General features: G+C 45.6%; 1 protein-coding gene across 5 annotated transcripts in view; it reads right to left on the reverse strand.

Annotated features, from left to right (window-relative positions):
• Nucleotides 1-25,204, reverse strand: part of CLEC16A (C-type lectin domain containing 16A) — a 95,978-nt gene that overhangs the window by 49,300 nt on the left and 21,474 nt on the right. For all 5 annotated transcript variants that reach the window (XR_014001900.1, XM_081169411.1, XM_081169412.1 and 2 more), the window contains exons 8-18: nucleotides 24,916-24,969; nucleotides 23,600-23,713; nucleotides 17,929-18,139; nucleotides 16,959-17,064; nucleotides 16,279-16,379; nucleotides 10,743-10,865; nucleotides 8,116-8,225; nucleotides 6,445-6,489; nucleotides 5,425-5,475; nucleotides 4,775-4,903; nucleotides 1,437-1,557 (exon numbers count right to left, since the gene is read on the reverse strand). Coding sequence is in view for 4 of the 5 variants with exons in the window: in XM_081169411.1 (XP_081025537.1) it covers nucleotides 1,437-1,557; nucleotides 4,775-4,903; nucleotides 5,425-5,475; nucleotides 6,445-6,489; nucleotides 8,116-8,225; nucleotides 10,743-10,865; nucleotides 16,279-16,379; nucleotides 16,959-17,064; nucleotides 17,929-18,139; nucleotides 23,600-23,713; nucleotides 24,916-24,969 (1,165 nt within the window). In the remaining variant the exon portion in view is untranslated. The remainder of the gene's footprint in view (nucleotides 1-1,436; nucleotides 1,558-4,774; nucleotides 4,904-5,424; nucleotides 5,476-6,444; nucleotides 6,490-8,115; nucleotides 8,226-10,742; nucleotides 10,866-16,278; nucleotides 16,380-16,958; nucleotides 17,065-17,928; nucleotides 18,140-23,599; nucleotides 23,714-24,915; nucleotides 24,970-25,204) is intronic.

A 25,204-nucleotide genomic window follows, 5' to 3' on the forward strand; every position in this document is an offset into this window, starting at 1 on the left:
CTAGGTCACGTCTCAGGAAAAACGTGAAACAAACAGTCTTCAGTAGGCATCCATAAATCACGATGCTGGGCACCTGTTTAATTCCAGTTGGTAACCAATTCCAGAGGACTGGATCCACACCACTAAGATACCAATTTCTAGTACAGACTAAGCATACCTCTGGGACATGCAGTACTCTCAGCAGTGCCCCACCTGAGCCGTGCAGTTGCCAAGCGGGGATATAAGGGGCAAGCTGACCCCTTAGGTAATCTGGTCTCAAGTTATCTACCCTACAATGTTATCTAGATCCATTAATTTCAATGGGTCGGCTTCCAGGTGCGAGTAACATCATCCATGGAATTTAGCTTTCAGCAGACTTTGATCTCGGAATAGCACATGCTCACTGTGGCTACAGATCCTGCTATTTTGATTGGGAGTACCAATGCCTCTTCCAGAAGCCTGTGCAGTGGGGTGGGTGGAACTGAGATCTCTCACAACTACATCTCTGTTTTATTCAAGTGAGCTGGAGCAGCTGGGCTTGTTCAATGTCGCCGGCCAAGGGAGGGCCAGATGAATTGACTTAAGGCTCAACTGCCTAGAACAGCCATTACAGTAAGATTAATTCTTTGAAATACCAAATATGACTGACATTTTCTATTAATATGTATTGCATGTGCCAAGATGGAAACAAGGACTCTAGATTTCCCAGCAAACGCAATTTATTTTCATAACAAAAGAGTGGGGCATTACCAGAATGTCGTATGGCTATTTTGGGTATTCATGACTTCCAGTTAGTGTTACTTTGGCAACAGGTTTTTTTAACCCTCCCGTCAAAAACAAAGATAAAGACCCTCACAAATAAAAAATGCCCCTACTTGCCCATTTGTGAGGGGAAACCAGCCCTCTTCACCTAGCTCAGATACCCCTCACTTTAAGAACTGCTTCGCCATTTGCATCACCGCTGAACCCAACTTAGGCAGCCAGGATGATAATAGGACAGCCTTCAACAATCTGGTCATCTCCAGAAGCTCTTGGAGGTAGATGGAGACTAGGAGTAGAAGAGTCAAGAGATGTGGAGATCCCCCAACATTCTTTACTTGTTCCCACTCCAAAAAAATTTGCAAGTCTCTTCTAAGCTCAACCACTTGATCTAGGAGGCTCCAAACATTCTCTGGGACAAAGGAAAACCATAGGGATCTTATTATGCATTGTGGGCAGTTTTGCAAAGGCCCAGTCTTTGGAAGAGCAGGGAACTCAAGTTATTCTTGCAAAAACTCCTCTCTCCCTTTTTGAGTGAGAAAAAGAGGGGTTTAGCAAACCCCAACAGGACCAAGAAGCCTAGGCATTCCAGTTCAGCACTGTCTTGTTAATCCTTATTTTTCTTTCCCTGAGGCTTTGAATGGCTTTCTTTGGAGAATGCACTTTTGTCCTCATTCCAAGTGCCACTGTTTACTCACTCAAGTCTAGGACGTCGTCGGTTTTAATTAAGTCCTCCTCCCTCGTCAACGGCAGCTGAGTCTCTGGCTCATCCTGGAGGTGCAACGACAGGGACCGCATCATGAAGAAGACTCTGATTGCCTGAAAACACAAGTGAGAAAAGCTGATTCTTTCTTTTTAAAGGTAATAATAATAATAAACCAAAACCTGGCTTAGATTAGGGTGGGGACCTCTGGCCTGTGGGCAATTTGGCCACGGAGGACATCTTCCCCATACCAAGTCCCCCTGCCCCACACCTGACACCCTACATGTGAGAGGCAAAGTAAGGATGTGGCTCCAGAGGAACAATCGGATGAGCTTCCAGTTGTTCCCTAGGCAAGTGGGGCTTGCTGATAGCACACAGATCTTAATGCCACTGTACAACCTATGGGGAGCAATGGGATTCCTTACCACCATCCGTCCCAGTTCCCCCCCCCCTAACGTTTACCAGAATCATGGGGCACTGCTGCTATCCCATCTTAGACAAGGCCCTGCCAGGTGAAGGCTAATGGAGAATCACTCCTTACTCTGGCTTTGTTTTACTGGAAATAAATATTTCTTTTTAGCAGCCCTAGCAGTGGAAGAGGAGGCGGCAAATAATCACCCAATGGTGATTTCATCTGGCCAAAAAGGAGGCTTACTTGAAGGGTCTGCTGAAGGGACCCGATACAGGGACTCCGGAGAATATCTTTAACTATGAGTAGGTTCCCTATTTTTTTGCAGGAGAGTGTAGTTTTTTATGCTTTCTGTATCCAGATAATATAGAAGGCTCTGAAAATCAACAGCAGTATCTAGAACTGGCCTGGAAATTCATTGGCAGCCAGTGAACCTGTTTGTTTGTTTTCTTTAATTGAACCTTGTTTTTTCTGCAGCTAAGAGGCCTGGCGGTTGCCTCTGAAACCAATTCTAGTTTCCGAGAACCTTCTGGTGAAAGCCTCGCATCATAAATTGAGCCTGAATAACCTCGGCCAGGCTCATTTTTATTTAGGAAAGGGGGCAACTGGAGCATTCACCTGTGTTAGTCAAAGCAATAAGCCCTAAAGGGCTCTACAAGAAGGAAGTGGTTTGTGGCTTTATATAGACAAAATGCAATATATATGTATATGTATATGTATATGTATATATGTGTGTGTATCTGTGTGTGTGTGTGTGTGTGTGTGTGTGTGTGTGTGTGTGTATAGAGAGAGAGAGAGAGAGAGAGAGAGAGAGAGAAATGAATCCTTGGAATGCAACCTTTGTTTTTAAGAACAAATTTGGGGCATGAAGAGGAAGGTAACCACCACCACTTATTTCTACAAAGAGATGACAGATTAAAGGAGAAAGCTTCATCAGCTAAATAGTTTGAGGATCTATACAACTTTGTAACATGCAGAAAACAGCAGTCTCAGAGAAACCAAAGACTGGAACTGAGGGAAGTTGGGGGGTGGGGGCGGGTGGGTTTTGTGTGGGAGGGAGGAAAAAAAGGGGGGGAAACAAGGATAACATGTTTGGATAACATGTTTTGTTTTAATTTTGAATAAAAACAATTAAAAAAGGAGAAAGCTTCAAACAGCTGGTCTAGCTTTGCCTGCTTTAAAAGATAAGTGCATTAGCTTTGGAAATCAGGATGGAATGGCTCAAGGCTCACACAGAAGAAGAAAAAAAGTGTTTCTGAACTTCAGAAAACAACTCTGCTAGCTAATCAGAAGTGCCTCAAAAGGAATCAAAGTTCTGTTCTAGGAATAAGGGTCCCTGGCTTTCCAAGAAGTTCAAGCAAACGAGATAAGAGATACATCCTGTGTCTCGAAGTGACAAGGCAGAATAAACAGAAGAGCTTAGAAAGGCCGTCTTGATTGCTGGTATTTCCAAGAAAGTTCTCAAGACCAAAAAGAAAAAAAAGATGTTGTCGCTAATTCATTTCTTCCTCCCTGAAGATACAGCAATTCTATGTACGCTGAAAGGATGAAAGCGGCCTAAACTGGAGTGTGCCATCAATACAACGGAAGCAAGCACATCTATGTGGTATTGTGTTTTCTGCAGAAAATGAAACAAATCAATTTCCTAGCTAGAGCTCCAAACGGAAGGTTATTTGAGTACAGGTTGTTCAGCTCACCAGGAGCCTCACAGTCAGAAGAACATGGTTTGCTGATCCAGCAAACACCTTAAGAAACAAACAAACCCTACTAGGACAAACAGAAGAGTTTTCTTTTTCAGAGCATCTCCAGATCCTCCCTTCGCTTCTGGCGATGTTATCAGAGAGGTGTCAAGAAGCAACTGGAAAATGTAAATGGTGTGCTTAACCTGTCTGTTGTGCAAAGAGCAACATGGAACCTCTCTAAAGATCTCTAGGTGGTGGTGAGGACACCTCTGTAACTCTCTGGCTTATTGTTTATCTACAGCCTGATTACACCAAAAAGTCAAATGCCAGCAATCATCAACCCCAACACACACCCATGTCAGAACAGCTGGATGTGTTGCTCCCAAATTTTGTAGCAAATGTGGGGCTTTCTAGGAGAGTAAGAAGTGTGGCTTTCTTTTCTCCCTTCTGGTTAATCAACAGGACTCCATGGCATGGCAGCGACTAATGCTACCAACACTCTCTTAGCTCTTTCCCAGCCAAGCCTTGCAAAAAACACAACAAAACTACTGGGGGAAAGAGAACACAGGCTTGCTGCCTTGATCCTGTCCCCATGGCAGCTTCTACAGGAAGAAAGGATGCCAAGGGCAGTGCAGCCACAGTCCTTTCTGCCCTATGCCAGCTCTTAAGAGGATAGGCTGGAAAGCAGAGGTGACAAACAAACCCCTGTGTTGCAAAGAGAACGCCAGCAATGTCTAGGCAACACGATGACCATGTACATATTCAATAGACAATCTTTTATAGAATTCCTTCAAACCATAACAAGTCCAAAATGAAATCTTTAGTCTAAAAGTCTCTGAAAATCTTTAAATGAAGCGAGGTACCAGACTTTGTACGATGAAAGACAAGCTGTGAAGCTTTGTGCGTTCAGCCAATATGATGTCGAACACTGAACAGTGATTCCGGATATTGACTACTCTTTCGTAGAATTCTTCATTATTACATGAACACTGTTCCACAGCATTTGATATTTTCATTTACATATATTCATTCGAAATAAGATGGGTTTTTGAAGCAATTATATATCCTCCCACCACACTGAAGAATTCTACGAAACAGTAGTCACCTGGGCTGATGGGAACTGCAGCCCCAGACACCTGAAGGGCACCAGATTGGGGAAGGCTTCTCCACACACCCACACCTCTGAGCACATTTGAGGGAGGGAAAGGGGGATAAAAATGTACTGAATTAAAAAAACCTCACCCTCCGCGTTCTTTCCACATCTCCGCAGGGCAGCCTCTTCACAAAGTCAATCCCAGTGAGAGGGGTTCCTGTTGGCGGCAGCAGAATGGAGGCATCCATCATCAAGTACTCGACATTCATGGGCTTAAGCTGGGAAAGGAATTTCACACTTAACATGTGACATAAACCCAAGCGCAACCTTAAAATCAACTGTACCTTTAATACTATTTCCCCACCCTCTTCCTGCGGAAAGGTTGTTAAAATAATAATAGTTAAAAAGTAGCTAACTATTAAAATAATAATAGTTAAAAACTAGCTAACTATACTACGTCAGACAACAAAAAATTGTGTACATGGAACTTTTCCATCTTGTAAAGCCTGTTAGGTCAGACCAAATGATAATTTGCCATATTTACCACTGTGCTGATATTCCATGCCTTGTCTAAGATGTTGTTATGTATGATAAGCAAATGATGTGGAATTTTGATAACTTCACACATTATAAATCTATGAGTTCTGAGTATTTTAACATTTCTACACATGTGTGCACACAATTATTGTTTAGCCTCCAGATTATTATTATTTTAAAGTGTGGTACTTTTAAAGATGAGACATGTTAACATTCCCTTTTGCTCCTCTCCATCCACACGGCCATCTCATGAATTACTTACAGTCATGCTTCTGTATTCATCTTCAAACATATCCAGAAAAATTTCTTCGCCCTGTAAAAGGAAACAAGAGGAATGCATTTGCCCCTCCATAAACATTCCCTCTGCTTCTCATTATACGATGGTCTTAAAACTTCCCACCTTACCCACATTCTTCAAGGACCACTTTTGACCAAACTAGGAATGAAAAGAGCTACAGCCTCCCTTTATCTGGATAAGCTGCCAGCTGTTTATCTCCCCCTGTCAAGGCTGCAATTCCTAAACGCCTGGTGGGTGCCTTGCTTGATTTGCCTCATGTGGAAAAACATGGCACCTGGCCTCAATTAAACAAAACAGCTTTGGAAATGGGTCATCGCCACAAAACGGCTTGAGTGCCTGGCAAAGAGGCCGTTTCTGCTGATCTTCCTGTTTATTCCAGACCTTTAAATAGGAAGTCAGCTAAGGGTCGACTCACATGCAAGGCAGCAGCAGCGGCAAAAGGACCCCAGTCACTGGCCGCCACCACCAAAATAGGTAGGATCTCAGGGGCCAGAAAAACTTAGCTGAAGGCAGCGGCAGCACTTCCGTTTTGTGCTCATAAACCAGTATAGTTTATGGTAGAAACCTGCTAGCAACTCTACTAGCATGAGGTGACTTCAAAGGCGACAGAGATGGTGTTGTTGACTATACGTGGCTCATTGGCCCTCAGAATTGCCCACCCTTGGTCTAGATTGGGATAACTAATCATGGTGTTCTGTAGGCCCTGATGAACTACAGCTCCCATTAGCACCAAGCAACATGGCCGATAGCCAGTAATGATGGGAGTTGTAGTCCAACATTTTCTAGAGGAGTCCACCATGTTGGCATTACCAGAGTCTGGTGAAAGCACCATGTAATTCCTGTCCAGTAAGTGATGTCTTAGGTTCTATTCTTATTAAGCTACGAAAAGGCAACCATGTACTTTAAAAGGTTCCCTGCTGGCTCCCTCTATCTTCCCCTGTATTCAGAGGTTAGGGAAACATGGAAAGCATGAGAATACTGCACCTTATAAAAACGCCGCACCAAGTGAACGCTTTCTTCTCTCGCGCCCTAGAAAGAAAAGGATACGGCTCAGTTCTACTTTGTGGCGGGCAGCTTTCAATAAGGCTTTAAAAGCAGCAAATGTCTTTCCCCAATACCATTGCTTCCCCACTGGAAAGCCAGTTAAAAGAAAGAGAAGGACATCTCACGGCACTCTCCAGTGCAGGGGTGGCAAACTTGGTGGGGGCGGGATTCCCATCAGCCCTAGGCGGTGCAGCCAATGATTGGGATGACGAGAGTTAGAGTCCAACAAGATATGGAGGGCGCCATGTCAGCTACCCCTACCTGATGAGATGGGCAGAATCCAGACTGCTTCAGAAAGGTTCTAACGTCTTCAGCCCCCAACCTTTACGTGGGGGTTACATTCCAAGGCACCACATGCATCAGTGAAATTGCATGTACTGTATTTTTCGCCCTATAGGGTGCACCTAGTTTTTTTTGGGGGGGAATAAAGAATTTTTTTTATAATTCCCCCCCCCAGGCGCGGGGCTGGGGCGGGGGAAGCCCGAGCTTCCCCCCACCCCAGCCCCCAGAATAGGCTGCTATCCGCAAGCCTAGGGAGCCCAGCGGGAACTCCCGCCGGGCTCCCCAGGCTTGCGGATATCTGCCCGAAGCCCGGGGCGCGCTGCTCAGCATGCCCCAGGCTTCGGGATGCAGGCTGCTATCTGCAAGCTTAGAGAGCCCGGCGGGAACTCCCATGGGCTCCCAAGGCTTGCGGATAGCTTCCTGAAGCCTGGAGAGCGAGAGGGGTCGGTGCGCACCGACCCCTCTCGCTCTCCAGGCTTCAGCGAAAGCCTGCATTCGCCCCATAGGACGCACACACATTTCCCCTTCATTTTTGGAGGGGAAAAAGTGCGTCCTATAGGGCAAAAAATACGGTAATTGAAACATATCGAAAAAGCCTGCAAATACCCCGTTCTGCCCTTTTAGCAACATTTCAGTGACGTTTACATTTCTGAGTTTGGTGCGATGTGCGTACACACAGTTGCACATGTGTAAACAGGGGGGTTGCCCGTATTAAGAAGGAGGTGCTAACATGTACCAATAGCAACTGTAACCCAGTGGCAGCCCACATATTGCTGTTCATATATTGTGTCGTTTTCATTTTAACTCTTTATTTGTGCTTTTGCCCTGTATTTTTATCTTGTGAACAGCCCTGAGAACTTGTGATGAAGGGCGGTATAGAAATCTAATAAATACAATAAGTAAGTCCCAGGCTCAATCCCTAGCATCACTGATTAAATTTTCCCAGGACTGGGAAATTACCCCTTCCCTTCCCAAGACCATGATGAGACCAGAAAGACCAATGGAATGATGTGGAACAAAGCAGTCAGATTCGGCACACCCTGGTGACAGAGCTGTAGCATTTTCTTCGACTCCTAACTCTTTGCTCTCAGTTCTGCTTGTACTAAGGCATAGATTCCAGCCCAATCAGACACTGGTTTAGAGAACAGCTAGCAAAAAAAAAAGTCTTAGATTTTTTTTAAAATGAACATATTCTGGAAATTTCATTTCATCTTTTTACTATGCGTGCTGACAGAGTTCTACTCATAAAGGTGGACTGTTAGCAATCAGAGCACTTTTGACACTTTCATACCAGCAGTCAAGAGGAGAAAGGTGTCCAAACTCACTCACCTCCAAACAGGCGAGGTGAACATCCTTTATAATTCTACCATGTTTGGACATCACCAGCTGCTTCAGTAGCAAGCAGCCAAGTTCCAATGTAGCCAAGCGAATTTTCCCATCTGTATGTTGGGGGCAGGGGGAGAGCAGCAAAAAGTTAGGAAAAACTTCATTGCATTGTTGAGATCAAGTTGCTGACGTCACAGCTTTACAGGCCAGCGCTTTAGCACCACTAGTCAAATTCAAGTATCTCAGCACTGTGGCATGTTTTAAGTACAAAATGCAAAACACTTCTTGCACTCAAACAAACACTGGAGCTTGGAAAAGAACTGGGAAAGAACTGTTGACTGTTGTTTCTCTTCTGCAGTAGTGTGGAAGCCTTTCCAGCTTAGTCCAAACAAAACCCAAACCCACAATTTGGCCAAAGAAGCCGTGCTCTCTAGAGATTAACAGAAAGATTCACTGAGATCATTACAACTAAGAACTTTTAACTCCACCTTCGCATTCTCCCCCCCTCATCTCTCCCCCCCCCCCGTTGTACAGTGGAACCTTGGTTTTCAAACATAATCTGTTCCAGAAGACTGTTCGACTTCCAAAACATTTGAAAACCAAGGATCAAAGGGCTGGCTGCAAAGTCAACGGGGGGAGGGGTGAAAAACGTGCCTCAGAAGCTGTTTGACTTCCAGGGACTTTTGAAAACAGAAGCAATTACTTCTGGGTTTTCAGCGTTCGGGTTCTGAATTGTTCAGCTTCCGAGATGCTGGAAAACCGAGGTTCCACTGTACAGTCAAACCTAGGTTCTCGAACGGCTCCGTTTTGGAACGTTTCGGCTCCTGAAATACCAAAAACCTGGAAGTAAATGCTCCGGTTTTTGAATGTTTTTCGGAAGCCAAACATCTGACGCGGCTTCCGCTTGAGTGCAGGAAGCTCTTGCAAACAACTGGAAGCCGTGCCTCGGTTGTTGAACTTTTTGGAAGCCAAACGGGCTTCCGGAACGGATTAACCGAGGTTTGACTGTATCTCCTAAGACCGTGAACCTGATGGTTGGGACTGTCACAGATATTTATGAGCAGCTCCGAGAGCCTCTTTTAGCCGAATAATGTTGTTGCCATTATTATTAACAACAACAGGTGTTTACTTCAATTATTTAAATATTTTATATTGCCCCTTGCCATTCTCAACCATTTTTAACGCAAGTAAAAGAGCAGCAGTTGAGACAGTAAGGTAGCAGGTTACAAACGCAAGTGAAAAGCACTGAGATACCTGGGCATATCAAAAGGGCTACGGTTCAGTTCCCACATAATGCTAGGCCAACCCATGCAAACACATGAACAAGCTGGTTCCCAGAGAGGAGATCACGGCGGCTTTGCTCCTCCTCCACTCCTTCTGCATTGCAGCGATCTAAGCTGTGGGCTGGCTTGACAGGCTCGTGGTTTGTCTCTCTTCCAAGCAAACCACGGAGCTGTAAGCCAGAAAGGCAAAAGCCTCTGGTTACAGCTCAGAGTTTGTCTGGGGCAAGAGGAACCGCCCACCGCGTGTTCCCACTAAGCCATGGTTTGGTTTAGTGTTACATGTGAACCAGGTCAGCCTTTCATGACCTAATTGGAAGGGCATGAGATCAGAGCTCCCCCATGCGATGAAAGTTAGAAGCTTCCCTGGCAGAGGGGAGAGAGAATCTCATGTCCATGCTGAATATCAAGGCTCGGGGTTAGATTCATCACCTGCCTAGGCAGTCCCAAAACCTGTGCTTTGTGTATTGCAGGGGCAGCTACCCCCTGGCCCTCCAGCTGCTGACTCCAACTCCCATCAGCCCTGATTACTGGACACACTGGCTGGGGATAAAGGCAGCTGGAGTCTGTCAATAGTTGGAGTGCGGCAGCTTACTCCTCCCCAACCTCTGGTGTGGTCCATGCTGTTAACAACAGTCTCAAAGCTGTATAAATCCCATGCCTGTATAAATTATGCAAATTTGCTGAACTTGCAAGATCTTTTCTTTTGCATAATTGTTTTCTGCTTTGGCAGCAGATAGCAAACGCCTCGTTGAAAAGACGCAAGGAAGAAAGGATCTGGGATGTCAGCATTGCCGCCTATTCCAAATTCTTTCTTGCTCAATACAGGACTTGGAGAAGCAAGCTGTAGACACACACACACCCCTTTTCAATGAGACGTTTGCTGTAAGTGGCTGCACTGTATCTGGAATTGCTCCCCTTGAGCTCTGGTAGGATTCTGCCCGCAACATCCTCTGTTAAACAACTGATCTTTTTACATTCCCACAAGAAGACTTTGCCTCAAGAGGCTGAGAGTCAATGACTTCTTGTTCTCTGCTACTGCTGATGTGAGCTATGGTCATTGTTTGAAGATGTCTTTGGCGTTGGCTTGCTGCTTCATGCTTCCATCGTCAAACACAGCTTCCGAGTTCCTGTCTTGAAAGCAAAGCAGGCTCTAGGCTTGCAAATTTGTCCTACAGGAGTCTTTGCCAACCTGCTGAGAGCTGTAGTTCTAAAATGCCTGGAGGGCAATAGGCCGACAATGACTACCCTATAGCAAAAGCCCTTCTGGTCCACAAAGGATGGTGCTTTGCAAACTCTTGGTTTCAGCACTTGCTAGCACAAAAAAGAAGATTGACAAAAACCCTCTACCTGGCTGAGCAGCATAGTTCATTATCCTGATGAGCCTCTCAGCGAGCACATGATTGTACGAGGTCTTCTCCTCAGCATCCAGTGCCGAGAGCTGAATTCGCTCCAGCGTCACTGGCTCGATTCCTTTGAAGACAGAAAAAGTGTTTATTGCAGCTATGTGACAGTTTGCCAAAGCACACTTCCAAGGAACCAAGAAGCCAGTAATTAAGAAAGGCAGCCAGGCCTTGGGAAAGCACCAGCTTCCCAAGTTACCCACACATAGATTTTGAAAGATGAGGAGGCAGTGAGAAACAAAAAGATAAAAGCAGTTGAAATCCTCCCAGCGCTCCCCATAAGTCTTTAGAGGCACAAAATGCCCTGATCAACATCACCAATTCAACCACCCAACAGCAAAATCTTGATAACAACCTTGGTAACCACTGCCGGGGTTACAAAACTGCCTTGATGGGGATTGCCCGGTCAGCAACTATTTTTAAAAGGAGAATGAGTGGATCAGGTCTCACCTGTCCCCCGCCCAGGTGGTCTTTTAGCAAGCCAGATAAAAGCAATGATAACACATCCCCCAAACTAAGTCTTGATCCCAGCAACAAACCCTAAAGAGTATCTCACCCAGTTGGAAGGAAAGTTGAAATCCCACAACAGGCGGAAGGTGGCTTGTGCTAGGCCAGCAAAGATTGATCAGAACTCTCAATACAACCATGGGAACATAGAAGTGTAGAGTTAAAAGGAACCCTGAGGATCATCTAGTCCAACCCCAGCAATGCAGAAATATTCAGCTGTCCTATACAGGGATCGAACCTGCAACCTTGGCATTATCAGCACCATGCTCTAGCCAACTGAGCTATCCAGGCTCTAGTAAAGACTTCAAGGCTGAGTAAAGCATATTCCACTAGGGCTCCATCTGAACTATACGTTTAAAACAGGAGCATACCACTTTAAACAGCTATGGCGTCCCCCAAATCCTGGGAACTGTAGTTTGTTAAAAGAGCTAAGAGATGTTAGGAGTCCCCATTCCCTTCACAAGGCTACAAATTCTGGAGTGCTTTAACAATTAATCCCTCTTCCCGGGGGACTCTGGAAACTGGACCTGTACGGGGGGGGGGGACAGGGGGCCTCCTAACAACTCTCAGCACCCTTGACAAACTACAGTTCCCAGGATTATTTGGGAGGAGCCACAACTACTTGAAGAGGTATGAGACTCCCCCTAAACTGATTTTTGAATTCTGAATTTATTGTTATTCGCATTTTATACTGTATTTTATGCTGTTTTTCGTTGCATCAATTAAGTGTTTTAAATTTGTTGTTGGCCGCCCTGAGCCTGGTTTTCTGAACCGGGAAGGGCAGGGTATAAATAAAAATTTATTATTATTATTAAATGCATGGTGCAGATGGGGGCCAAAGACTGGTTTCAACGTATCAAGACGCTTGTTTGCAGCTCACTAAAATAGTATGTTAATCCAACTGCTAAGCGGGAAGCATCTCTTTCCCTGCATTTAGGAATGATTCTGGCATTACATATGATATAAGGCTAGGCTCTCACTCATCTATCCGAAGATCTACGTATAAACTTTGAGTAACATGACAAGACTTGTGAATGGAGATAATCGTCTGGGGTTTATAGGTCTTCAGTCCAGTCTAGCTGCAGGGCTGGAACCTAGACAGACAACTTTGCTTGTTTATATCATATAGTATATGTAGCAGTTCCATGACAGAGTCTATGGGTTGCAGCCAACTGCTAGCCCTACTCAAAGCTGAAGTTAACAGACATGACTAACTGAGGCCCATTAACTGCAATGGGTCAAATGTGAGTAGGGCTTAGCTGGATACGAGCCTATGGGCATGTGGTTTGAGAATCCACTAGCACAGGCATCCCCAAGCTCGGCCCTCCAGATGTTTTGGGACTACAACTCCCATCATACCTAGCTAACAGGACCAGTGGTCAGGGATGATGGGAACTGTAGTCCCAAAACATCTGGAGGGCCAAGTTTGGGGATGCCGGCACTAGCATAACAAGCTTGATCAGGTCTAACCCTTGATGATTCATCACAGTTGTATCTCAGCCTTTGCTGCAAAGAGCTCAGGGTGGCGGTGTACGCGGGGAATCACCCTGTTTTATCCTGACCCAGCAATGCAGCAAAAGGAGTGAGGGTGAGGGATATACAAGAGTTGGAGGTGGGTGAGCAAGGGCACCCAGTGAGATTCACAACTGAGTAGCCAGTTAGATCTGGGCCTCCCTGATCCAATTTCAAGATCCACTAGTTTTTTCAACACACCAAGAGGTTAGGGCACCTTGAATCCACCCCCACCGTCAGTAGTATATGTTGATCTTAAGCACGGCAGGCTGGTATTCGACAGAACAAGGCAAACGCAACATAAAAGCCTTGGTGAGATGCTGCTGTTATTTCAAAGACAGGCAGGCCACACACAAAAAAGGGAACCTAAGGCAGTGAAGAGCATCTAACCTAAGAAAGAAGGGTTCCCCTGCCCTAGACCACTCCTTTCTCTAATAGGAATACTGTGGTGTCCTAAGCTCTGGTATGGCTACTTCCAACTCCTGTTTTTCCTCTAGTGTCTCAAATTTCATCAGATTAGGTTTCCCCAGGTGGCTGCACCTTCATTCAGGGGAAACCTGACTAGGCATTAAGGACACTGCTTTGGAGTGAAGCTGAAGAGAGTTCTGGGCTCTTACCTAGCAGGCATGGGAGCTTCCTGGAACCCCCACCAACCTCCTTTTTTCAGGGGTGCTCCTACCTCTTTGGCTGTCCTCTTGCACAGCCCACCTTGCTGCCTCTCCAGCCTCCTCCCTTCCCTTGCTAGGTGAGGCTGTTGATATCACCCTGCCCCTCACCAACAACCCCACCTAATCTTCCCTTCCCAGCGGAGCTGCTTTGATTGCAGCCAGTGAGCCTTCTTGCTCCAGAAGGTTCTCCACTCCTTGCAGAAACACAACAAGGAAAGAAAGAATCAACCATGGCTATTCCTTGCAGTTCCTTATGTTCATTTCCCAACCGGAAGTTGATGAGCTACAACTCCCAGCTGGTTATTGACTGTGCCAGCTGGTGCTGATGGGAGCTGGAGTCTGATGTCTGCAGGACACAAGGTTAAGCAAGGCTGCAATGATGGGTTGTAGGCCAACTTCAGGTGAGTCACACTTGAGGGCCAACGTTTGATATTCGCCATGCACATTCTGCACCTGCCTATCGGCCACTTGCGACCAAGTGACAATGTGCGGGCACCAGGATGGCGCCTGACGTCTACACCATCTGGAGGTGCATACCAGGGGATCCTTGGATCTTGACTGTAGAATCCTACCTGTTATATTTTATCTGCACAAACAGAATGAATTTCAGAAGCCAAAAAGTCACCTTGAAAAATACGACTTTCGAGCAGTGTGGCCCCAAAATGGCAACGAGACATTCGGTTTTGCCAACTGTAACCCTGGTTTAAGGAGCCATTTGGCACCTAGCTTATATATCTGAGTTTCTAACACTGCTGGGGGCATAAGCACTGTTTCTTGTATTGATTTATTTTTAAAGTGACAAGATAAGGGAGGGCAAACAGAAAAATGGGGATGGAGGCTGGAACCTGATCAGGAAAGGTGAGTGAGAAAGAAGCAGAAGACAGACAGACAGATGTAACAGGGATAGGGGGTGTTGTGCAGAAGGCTGGGGTGAAAATTGAGTCCTGAAACCTAAAGAGGTTGACAACCATTGCAGCACAGCACGTAGGCATGCACAAATTTGGGGAATGGAGCTGACAGAAGGAACTACTGGCTTGTTTGTGCCTCCAAGTAATTTAAAGCCAGATAATATAGCAAGCTGTTCCTGTAACGCAGCAAGCCAATTTCTCAGAAGAGGCTGTCTCAAAATGCCATCCTTGCTTGACAATGCATGGTACAGTAAGAACCTTTTGTAATATTTAAGCCCTGTGCACAAAAAGCTGATTGTCGTAGTTATACATAGCCAAAGAAATCTTTCCGTCATGAAAGCAGGACAATTTGCTCCTCTCCATTTAATGCCTACCAACCCTGAACTCAACTGGCCAAGCATTGCCAGTAAAATCATTTTCAACCTACACTGCACAAATGAGGGACTGGCTGCTCCAATCTTAAGAACACCTATGAAGTGAAACTGATGTTTTATACATATGTTTATTTAAATAAAATCAGGAGAGGGTCACCCACAAGAAAAGAGTATTACACTGTTCTGAAAATTCTACTGTTTTTTCTGCAGCTCAACTACCACGATACTCTGTAAATAATATCCCTGGGGAAAATGTAAGCAAGAACAGATTATGTCATAGATTCCCAGGGATTTTTAAAATCCACTATACACACAAAACCACTCTTCACCACACAAAAGCTTGGGACTTACCATGAATTCTAAAGCTAAAGTCTGGATTAGATCAAGCCAGCCCCTCCCCATCTGTGGAGGACAATACACAGCTCAGAGGACATGTGTTTTGCTGGCTGATTTTTGGATCCCAGCTTTCATTAGCCCCACCATGGCCAAAGCCTGGTGACAGAAGATATAGTCCAACAAGGGTCCCCCAAGGAAGCCAACCCTGTGGTTCCACAGCAGACGTCTCCAATGAAAAAGGATCTCAGGTCGTGATTGAGGAGTAAAAGACCTCTCAAAGAGAAGCCACCAGACCCAGAATGGAGAACCCGTGATCCTTTTAGTGTTGTGGGGACTACAACTCCCTTCATCCTTGGCCACAGACCAAACTGGCTGTGCCTGATGAGCATTTGGAAGTCCAAAGGCATTTAGAGGGCCACAGACTCTCTATTACTGTCCTAGAGAGTACTGAGCTAGATGGATCCGTGGGTTTGACACAACAGTATGTGGGTTCAGGTGTTCTTGACACTCTACATTGTCTGCAAAATGCCGATGACACACAGTTCTACTTCTTCTTTACGCCTGCAGGTGTGGCAGTGGAGGTGCTGAACTGTTGTCTTGCCTCGGTAATGGACTGGATGAGAGCCGACAAACTGAAGCTCAATTCAGATAAGGCTGAGGCACTGTTAGTGGCGAGGTTACACCCCCTCTAAAAAGTGGCAGGAGTGCTCCTGGATCCTTTGCTGTCCCTCGAGGCCCAAGTGGCCTCGGCAGCGCAGAGTGCCTTCCATCAGCTTGGGCTGGTGGCCCAGCTGCACTCCTATCAGGACAGGGATAGACTAACATCTGCCGCCTATGCTCTAGTAACATTGAGGTTAGATAACTGCAATGCTGGGCTGCCTCTGAAGACGGTTCAGAAACTTCAGCTGGTGCAGAATTCAGCAACCAGCTTGCTCACTGGGGCAAGACGGGCTGAGCCTATTACACTGATCCTGGCCCAACTGCACTGGCTGCCAATCAGTTTCCAAGTCCAATTAAAAGTGCCAGCTTTGACCAATTCTTCATGGCCAAACCCAGATCATGAGCTTTTTACAACACCCCTGAAAAGGCTGGCCTACAGTTCCAATCACACTCCAAGGGTTGGCCATGCTGGCAAGAGCTGATGGAAGTTGAAACCCCACTCTTGGGCTCAGTCTTACCTTTGTTATGAGACATGGCGTACAGGAGGCACAGCACAAAGAGAGCGTAGTAATCAAATTCAGCACATTCCAGGGCATTATACACCATCTCAAGGAAAGGCCTGGAAGAAAGGGGGTGATGAGTGTTTGTGAGGGGAACATTCCAGCAGCCATGTATCAGGTAAAGGGACCCCTGACCATTATGTCCAGTCACAGACGACTCTGGGGTTGCGGCGCTCATCTCGCTTTACTGGCCGAGGGAGCTGGCATACAGCTTCTGGGTAATTATAACTAAAGCACACCCTCAATGTACACAATGCTTTTACAAAGGGCAAGAGGAGAGGTTCCCCACTGCGTAGATTTCCCAGGAAGGGGACTGAACTGCTCCATTCAGAGACTCAGCAGTGTCGCTTAACACCACCAGGCTGCTTAAATGCAAGAGGCAGCACTTCAAACTGGAAGGTGTGCTGGACATTACGTGGGCCTCAAGTTGGCCTTCAGCTGCGGCACTAGCTAAAATAGCGGCTTGGTAGAGGGAGGAAAAGCAAGAAAGATAATTACAAGTGGTACTCCGACTCCCATCAGCCCCAGCCAGAATGGCCCAGAGTGAGAGATGGTGGAAGCTGGGCATCCCAGCATCATTGGGAGAACCTAGTGTTCAGGTAGGAGCTTATCTGACAGTGTCAAATCTCCTCCCGTACCTGTTCCAGTTTGACATTTCGGAAGCGGCTGCGCTCTTTTCCTCATCCGTGATGTTTTGCTCAGTGACAGACAACTGGCATCGGTCCATGATGACCATCTCGATTTCTGTGGAGAAACAGCAGCTCATTTAGAAACATTTCAAGGGGATTGTACTTGTTAGAAGGTACAGGGGTAGTCAGAAGTTAATGGCTCATCCATTGCCCATTGGAATTCTTGCAAAGGCTGCTGGTCTGGTCTGATAATGCTTTTTTCAAGGAAGAGCACTCAGGGTCACTTAGAACAGAGTTGTTACATCTTAACAGTGAAGAGGTCCTATTAACTACTGATTTATAAACTTAACGCATGATGATGGCTCACAGGGATTCTAGGTTTTTTTAATAAAAGAGAGAGGAGGGGTAGGCAGAAGGAAAGTAGACCATGTACAACGTCACTTCACCTTACATAGAGGTACAGAAAACAAAAGGTGAATTGTATGTTACCTTTTATAGCTCTGCAAGAGAATGTTTCAACTTAGATGATTCACAAAAGTGTTACAAGCAATAAACAAAGGGTGCTTGAGGCACAATTCCATATCGAGCATTGGTCACAAGGCAATCCGTCATAGAATATTAGAATTAAAAGGGAGCACAAGAGGCATCTAGTCCAACTCCCTGCAATGCAGGAATCTTTTGCTCAACATGGGGCTTGAACCCACAACTTTGAGATTAAGAGTCATATGCTCTACTGACTGAGCTACCAAGGTGCATTCTCTTTATTAGGGTCAACTGACAGTATTCAGGTCATGAGACAAAATAATAGGGAGTTAACAAACCCAAAATTAACCAAGTGTGGGAAACAAGTTCTGTGCTCCAGAGAAGAATCATCCATTGCAAATCAAGCCACACAATGTATCTCCAATGTGCACAAGATAAACCCCCAGTAGGAATTGGTGAATTACTGGTTGTGGTTTTCATTTACTGGCACGCTTACCTTCACTCTCCCCAGTGGGCTTGATGCCTTTGGACAGGCCCTCTGTGCCTTCTTGGGCGTCCTCTGGCCCCCTCTCTTCCTCTTCATCCTCCCCAACGTTCTTATAATTAGGCCTCTTCTGCAGCCTCTTCTTGCCCTTATGCTTATTAATTTCCAGGGATCTCTCTAAGGTCTCCGTAGGTTTAATGAAGCATCTGATGCCAGTCTTGAGCTAAAATGTTTGACAAAGGTAAGTGTTACTCTTTAGCAGGAGGCAAAGCAACTCCAGGTGTTTCCTTACAGAGCCACACAGCAACATGTAAGCGGCCCAACTTCGGCTTGGGGAAAACCATTACCATGCCAGAATTCGCACTGTGGACACATCCAGGCTGCCATTATTTCTGGGTGAGTTCAATCACATACCAGCAAATTCAGGTGGAATGCTTGAGAGCTGATTGGGAGGTTTTGAGCAACAAACCTGCTTCCCCTAAATATCAGACTTGTGTGATAGGGAAAGTTACAGAAAAATGCACTGGGAAATGTGCCATAACTCTAACACGACGTCATCTAGCCGCCCTGCAAGCACATCAGAATGAATGCTCAATGAACAGGTCATCTGGAAACATCCTGTGTCTAGAACTTCAACTGGAACCAAAAAAGGTTTCCTAGTCCAAAACAGCGAGGTGTGGTAGCACTTAGGCGACTTGCTCCTTACCTGAAGCATGGAGTCAAGGGTTAGACGAGGGAATTTTGAGATCCAGCAGCTGCCTATTGCTTCTTTCCATGCAACGTCTAAAGGAGTAACTGGTATTCAGAGATACACAGCCTCCATCACTGGGGGTAAAACATAGCCATTGTGGCTAGTAGCTACTGATAGCCTTACCCCTGGGCTCATGTGCGCCCCATCCCTGATGAGCACTTAGCTATGCTTTCTGTGAGTCTCAGCTTGTTAGGTGGTCCAGACTGTGGATTGTGGTTCACAACAAATGCAGTTAAGTTTAACAAGCCAGTTTCACAGCCCATGGTTTGAAGTTGGCTTGTTTTGAAACCAGCCAGAAAGCAAAACTAAATGCAGCTGACTACCTCTTCTATCTGCAGTTTAGCATGATGTTCAAATGCAGCTGGCGTTTCCCCTTAACCTCGGCTGTGTTTTGTTTCAAGCAAAGTCTGAATTCCGCCTACAAAATGAATAGTGTATTACAGTGGTACCTCAGGTTAAGAACTTAATTCATTCCGGAGGTCTGTTCTTAACCTGAAACTGTTCTTAACCTGAGGTACCACTTTAGCTAATGGGGCCTCCCGCTGCTGCTGCGCCGCCACCACACGATTTCTGTTCTCATCCAGAAGCAAAGTTCTTAACCCGAGGTACTATTTCTGGGTAAGCTGAGTCTGTAACCTGAAGCGTCTGTAACCTGAAGCGTCTGTAACCCGAGGTACCACTGTATAACCAAAACATGCATTTTTAACATTTGGGCTGGGACGCCTGCTAGGAAAATAAGAAATCAAACCATGCAAGCTAAGTACCACCTCTAGGTTACAGGAAGGAGAGAAAGTAGGCTAAGCAGAAAGCAGCAGGAACCAGCCACATCCGATTCGGGCAGGAAGCAAGTGGAAACCATTCTGACAGGAAGGAAGGTAAGTGCCGAATGTGACTTCTGCCTCACGTCATGCGGTGTATATTGTGAAAGCACATGACTCACTGACCCAAGACAACCGCAAGGCAGCGAGACCACCCCATCGTGCCACCTCCCCTTGCTGGGAACACAATCACACTTCTCAGGTTTCTGAAACATCTCATAGCAAGGCAAGCACGCTCCTCTGTAACACCTGAACACTTCAAGCAAAACCAGAAAACAGTTATTGCTGCTCTGAAGAAGAAAAATAAAGAGCTAGTTGCGGGTGCAATTCACCAAGCTTCCACCTGACTGAAATACATATGCAATTTTTAAAAAACGTTGTTGCATGCATGAGTTCTGTTTTTTCTACAGACATCTGCTGCCCAATCTCACTGGCCGAGGTTTTCCAGCATCACAAATAAAATTGCTACTCCAAATTTCCTTAACTGGAGTTGAACATGGGGCTTTCTACACACCAGTGTGCTCTACCACTAAGCTATGCGAATTACAACGAAATAAAATGTGTGCCTCTATTCATAGGGATAAATAGTGGCTCTCAAGCTGCTCCTGTGTAGTGTAAAAAAACAGGGGGAAAGAAGGGTGCATGCAAAAGTTGCCAAGTTCAATCCTACCACATCTCCAAGTAAAAGACTTTAGTCTAGAACCCTGGAGAGCCACACCTGTGCATGTAAATAATACTGAGCCAGAAGGACCAATGGTCTGACTCAGTGTAAGGCAGCTTCCAGATGACAATAATAATAATAGTAATAGTAATAATTTCTTATTTATACCCCACCCATCTGGCTGGGCTTCCCCAGCCACTCTGGGTGGCTTCCAACAAAATATTAAAATACAGTAATGCATCAAACATTAAAAGCTTCCCTAAACAGGGCTGCCTTCAGATGTCTTCTAAAAGTCTGGTAGTTGTTGTTCTCTTTGACATCTGGTGGGAGGGCGTTCCATGGCTGCCACTACCGAGAAGGCCCTCTGCCTGGTTCCCTCTAACTTGGCTTCTCGCAGTGAGGGAACCGCCAGAAGGCCCTCGGCACTGGACCTCAGTGTCCAGGTAGAAAGATGGGGGTGGAGATGCTCCTTCAGATATACTGGACTGAAATGATTCTACCACTGGACTCAAAACTGTTATCACTACAAAGGATTCAAGAAGAAACCTCCAAGAAGACACAGATGCAGTACCTAACACCGCATTCCCTCTCATGTCCAGGCTCACTACTTATGCTGCTCAGACACCTTGCTTGTAAATGCCACTCGTACCCCCTTTGCACTAACAGAAGACTCTCGTTAAGACAGGGCTAGCTCCTTGCTTCTCTGCTCTCCCATCCACCCCCTGTAGCTGCAGTAAGCTTTCTTACAGTGAGGATGGCTCCATTTCATCCCACTGAATCAATGCCAAAAACTGCACAGCAGTCATCCTCCAGATGTTGCTTCATTCCAGCTCAGTTCAGCCCCAGCCAGCAGTCAAAAGTTATAGAGATGAAGGGAGCTGCAATCCAACAACATCTGGAGAGTCAGAGGTTCCCCACACCTGCTACAGAGGTTTCACAACACACACAAACACAAAATTAGCCGGGCTGTACTCTTTCTTCTGACAACTTTCTCTTATTTGGAGGCAAACAGCTTTTGGGGGGAGGTGGGGGCATCTGCTGCTGTTGTTATTGTAAATTCCCCAAACTTCAACCCTTGCAATCACAAAAAGAAGAGGGTGGGTCCTACAAATATACAGCTCAAGTGAGCTGTAGGTAAAGAGATGCATTTTCAGTATTCAATGAATACAGTGAAAGTGTGGAGGGAGTTGCACATCTTTGGGGCTGCCAAAAATAATACCCTCTGCTTGATCATACACACACCAAACATCTGAGGACAGTGCAGCTGCTGAGAGGTCCCCCTCTGTTGATCTTAACAGCCAACGGGGCCTGTAGGAAAGGAGGTGGTCTTTCAGATATTTGGGGCCTATGTCGTTTCATGCTTTAAATATTATGTGAGCACCTTAAAATAGTCCCAGGGACTGACTCGAAAGCATTACGGCTGTTTTCAAACGGGGATTACGTGGGTTCTAAATGGAACCGTAGCCAGTAATCTGGCTGAGCATTTTTGACCACCGAGTCACCTTCAAGGGCAGCCCCAAGTAGAGTGCATGAGTACATTGCAACAATCCGCTCTGGATACTACATGAGCATTGAAAACAGAGGCCAAGCCATCTCTGTGCAAAAGGGTCCAAATCTGGAAAGAGGAACTCTCAGCCACCTGAGCCTCCAGTGAACAATCGGGGGGGGCCCCAAAGACCAGCTGAAGTTTCTGAGTCATCTTCAAAGGCGCCCACACAGTACTGAGTGCAACTGCAGTAATATGCAGTAAATGGGATACATCAGGGACAGCCAACTTCCAAGAGACTGCGATCTACTCACACAATTAAAAACTGGCAGTAGATCTACAACTACTCAGGTCTAAGTTGTTGAGCTTTTTTTTACTGAGGAACATCCAGGTTTTTTTTTGGGGGGGGAGTGTTCAGGTCAGAGTTGTTGAACTTTTTTTAGGGAGAGAAATTCCGTTTTTTAGGGGGATCAGGGCGAAGGAATAAATAAATAAAAAAGGTGTTCACCAGGAGATCGTTAATGAAACAGTCAGCCTCGCAGCGAGAACTACGTCTTCCGGCATAGCAATCTAGAGGGCGGGGAGAGGCCGGATGGAGGAGCCAACAATCGACCGTGATCTACCAAAACCTCCCAGGGATCGACTGGTAGATCATGATCAACCTGTTGGACATCCCTGGGCTACATCATTTGTCTCTGCAGGGCCATAGCTTCACCCCTTCCAATTATGCACCAGGATATATAGAAAATATATACAGTGGTGCCTCGCAAGACGAAAAGAATCCGTTCTGTGATTCTCTTCGTCTAGCGGTTTTTTCGTCTTGTGAAGCAAGCCCATTGACGGATGAGCGGATTAGCGGCTTATCGGATCAGCTGATAAGCAGCTTAGTGGCTTAGAAAAAGGGGGGGAGGAAAAAACCCCCGCAGGAACTCGCAAGACATTGTCGTCTTGCGAAGCAAGCCCATAGGAGATTCGTTTTGCGAAGCACCTCCAAAACGGAAAACTCTTTCGTCTAGCAAGTTTTCCGTCTTGCGAGGCATTCGTCTTGCGGGGCACCACTGTATCAGGAAAATGGGTGAAGGACTTTATTGAAGCCCTGTGCTTAATAGTCCAACTTCACACCATTCCCACTTGCAGTTCTACAGCAGCAAGCCCACTCTCTGTTTTGCTAAATGAAGGCTTTTGCTACTGCAGTCCTGGCCAACTCAGCACCTTCCAGACTGTGCTGGCTGAGGCCGATGGGCTCCGCTGCCCTACTTAACAAACGCTGCTCAGTGCACAATATAGTTCCCGGATTGTGAAGCAGGTACAGAGCGCATCTTTTTTCATTTTCTTCTCTCGTCTCCTGATAGGAAACGGACATCCAGAATTAGCAATAGAACATTTCGGTTTTCTTAACGCTTACATTTACATAGAAAAACTATTTTTTTTAAAAAAGAAGAAGACAATGTTTAGTCCTGCGTAACCTCCACCTTCCCCAACCACACAAAGACGCAGTTCAAAATAAATCAATTAAAACAAAAAACCTCAAGCCCGAGAAAATTCTGCAAAACAGCTTTGGTGGAAGTAAAACTGCTGCAGCAGAAAAAGGCCAGAAGCTTCTGACCACAGATTTCCTAGTAACAGAACCTACTTGAAGAAAAATGGGCGAGACGTAGCATGAGGTAATGTGCTGCGAAGACAAGATTGTTTTCATGTGTAACTGTTATCTCCATTTAATATTTCAGTTCACATACAGGATCCGGTCAACATTCTCACAACATTTCCCCACTTCTCTCTCTTTTTTAAACAGAACAAGGTCTGCCAAACGCAAGCGGCCTGGCCACCTGTTACATACCACAAGCTGCAAAAGTTAAGCAGCCCCCTTGCATGCTCAGATTCTTGCTAAACAAAAACAGGTGCACAAACCCTGGCCCAGGGCCCCCTGGGGTTGTGGATGCAAAGGCGCACATGCTCCTTTCACTTACCGAACTCTTCTGGATGTCTTGCTCAGCTTTTGAAAAAAACACCGACAAGTCTCCATTGAGAATAACTTCGGCCAGGGAATTGACCAGAGGCGCATGATGTATGATCAGGAAAACCTGGGATGAGGCAGCAGAAAAGCAGAATGTCAGGATGGAACCTACAAAGAAACTGCTGCTCACAGGACCCCAAGCAGCTTTCTGACAACAGTGGTGATTGATAGTGGGTGGCCACTATCAATCCCCTCAAGATCCATTTTTTGGGGTGCCAATTCCAATATGCAAAAAGAGCACAATGAGGTCCTGGGACAGGGCTGTGCAGGGTTGCAGATTTACTCTCCCCCCACCTTTCTTTCTTTCTTTTTTTTTTTTGAGAGGGCAGGGAGAGAAGTGTCACATATTTGAAGGCTTCTCCAAATCAATAATCCCCTGCAGTGGAAAGCTAGTACACCAGGAAAAGTCTTATTGGCAAGGTGGTAGCTTTCCATTAAAGTGGGTTGGGTGTTTCATGAATCATACATACATACATATACATATATATATATATATTCATTCATTCATATATATACATAAACAAGAACCTATACTTAAATAACACACAACAGCAGAAAGATGCCCACAAAAAAACCTGAATGAAAACTAAAATTAAGCAACACACATGAAGTACACATTTCGGTTGCTTCATTCATATTCCCTGGAAAATTGTTTTTGTTGCTTCCTACATTGCAGGGGGTTGGACTAGAAGATGCTCGGGTACCTTCCAACTCTACAATTTTATGAGTCTATGATACTGGGGTGGTGGTGAAATTATTTAAAATATCTGTTCTATTTATAAGTTTCAGGGGAATGCCCTTGAGGTCATGTGATATTCTTACTTAAAAGCCTAATGCGTAGGAGTCATTTGAACATTGCTATCATCATTAAGATATGAAATCAGCTTTCAGCATGTAATTGAAATAAATCTTTCTTGTTTGTCCACTAGAGAAGCCTCCCCTGCAGTCTGTAGTGGTGCAGTCCTTCTCAGGCTGTTCCATAATGCTCTGTTTGCATGTTGGCTCCTTGGCAAAGCCTTTCCCAAGGAAACCTGGTCTTGCCATAACTGCTCTTCCACTGCCTGCAAACTGTCCCCAAGTCTAGATCTCCCTGTCTATCTACCTGCTCACCCTTTTTCATCCATGGGATAGCAATGGTAAATATCCAAAGGATGACCCAACTACATAATTGTCATACGTATTATTGGTGCTACACTTTGAGTCACACGCAAAAATCCTGAAATTATCAGCAATACCCCAAATACCAACTATGGATACTTAAAGACGTACTTGCGATAACAGATACAGCGAAACCTGGAGGCTGATTTTCGGACGTTCTCCACCCTAAGGAGAAAAGGGTCAAGAGAAAAGTGGTGAGTGTGTTCAATTAATAGCTAGTATCAGTTTACAATGCAGAAATAAAACACTTAAAAATATATATCTGCAAAATCTCCAAGCTGCTTTGGGGAAGCTTTGGACTATAACTCCCAGCCCTTCAGCCATCACAACTCTCTCTCTGCCTCTAGGATGCAAATACTGTGCACAGATGCTGCACTCAACAGATTTGTCTCAGTTCATC

The sequence above is a fragment of the Podarcis bocagei genome, assembly GCF_964188305.1.
Source record: "Podarcis bocagei genome assembly, chromosome: 14".
NCBI lineage: Eukaryota > Metazoa > Chordata > Lepidosauria > Squamata > Lacertidae > Podarcis > Podarcis bocagei.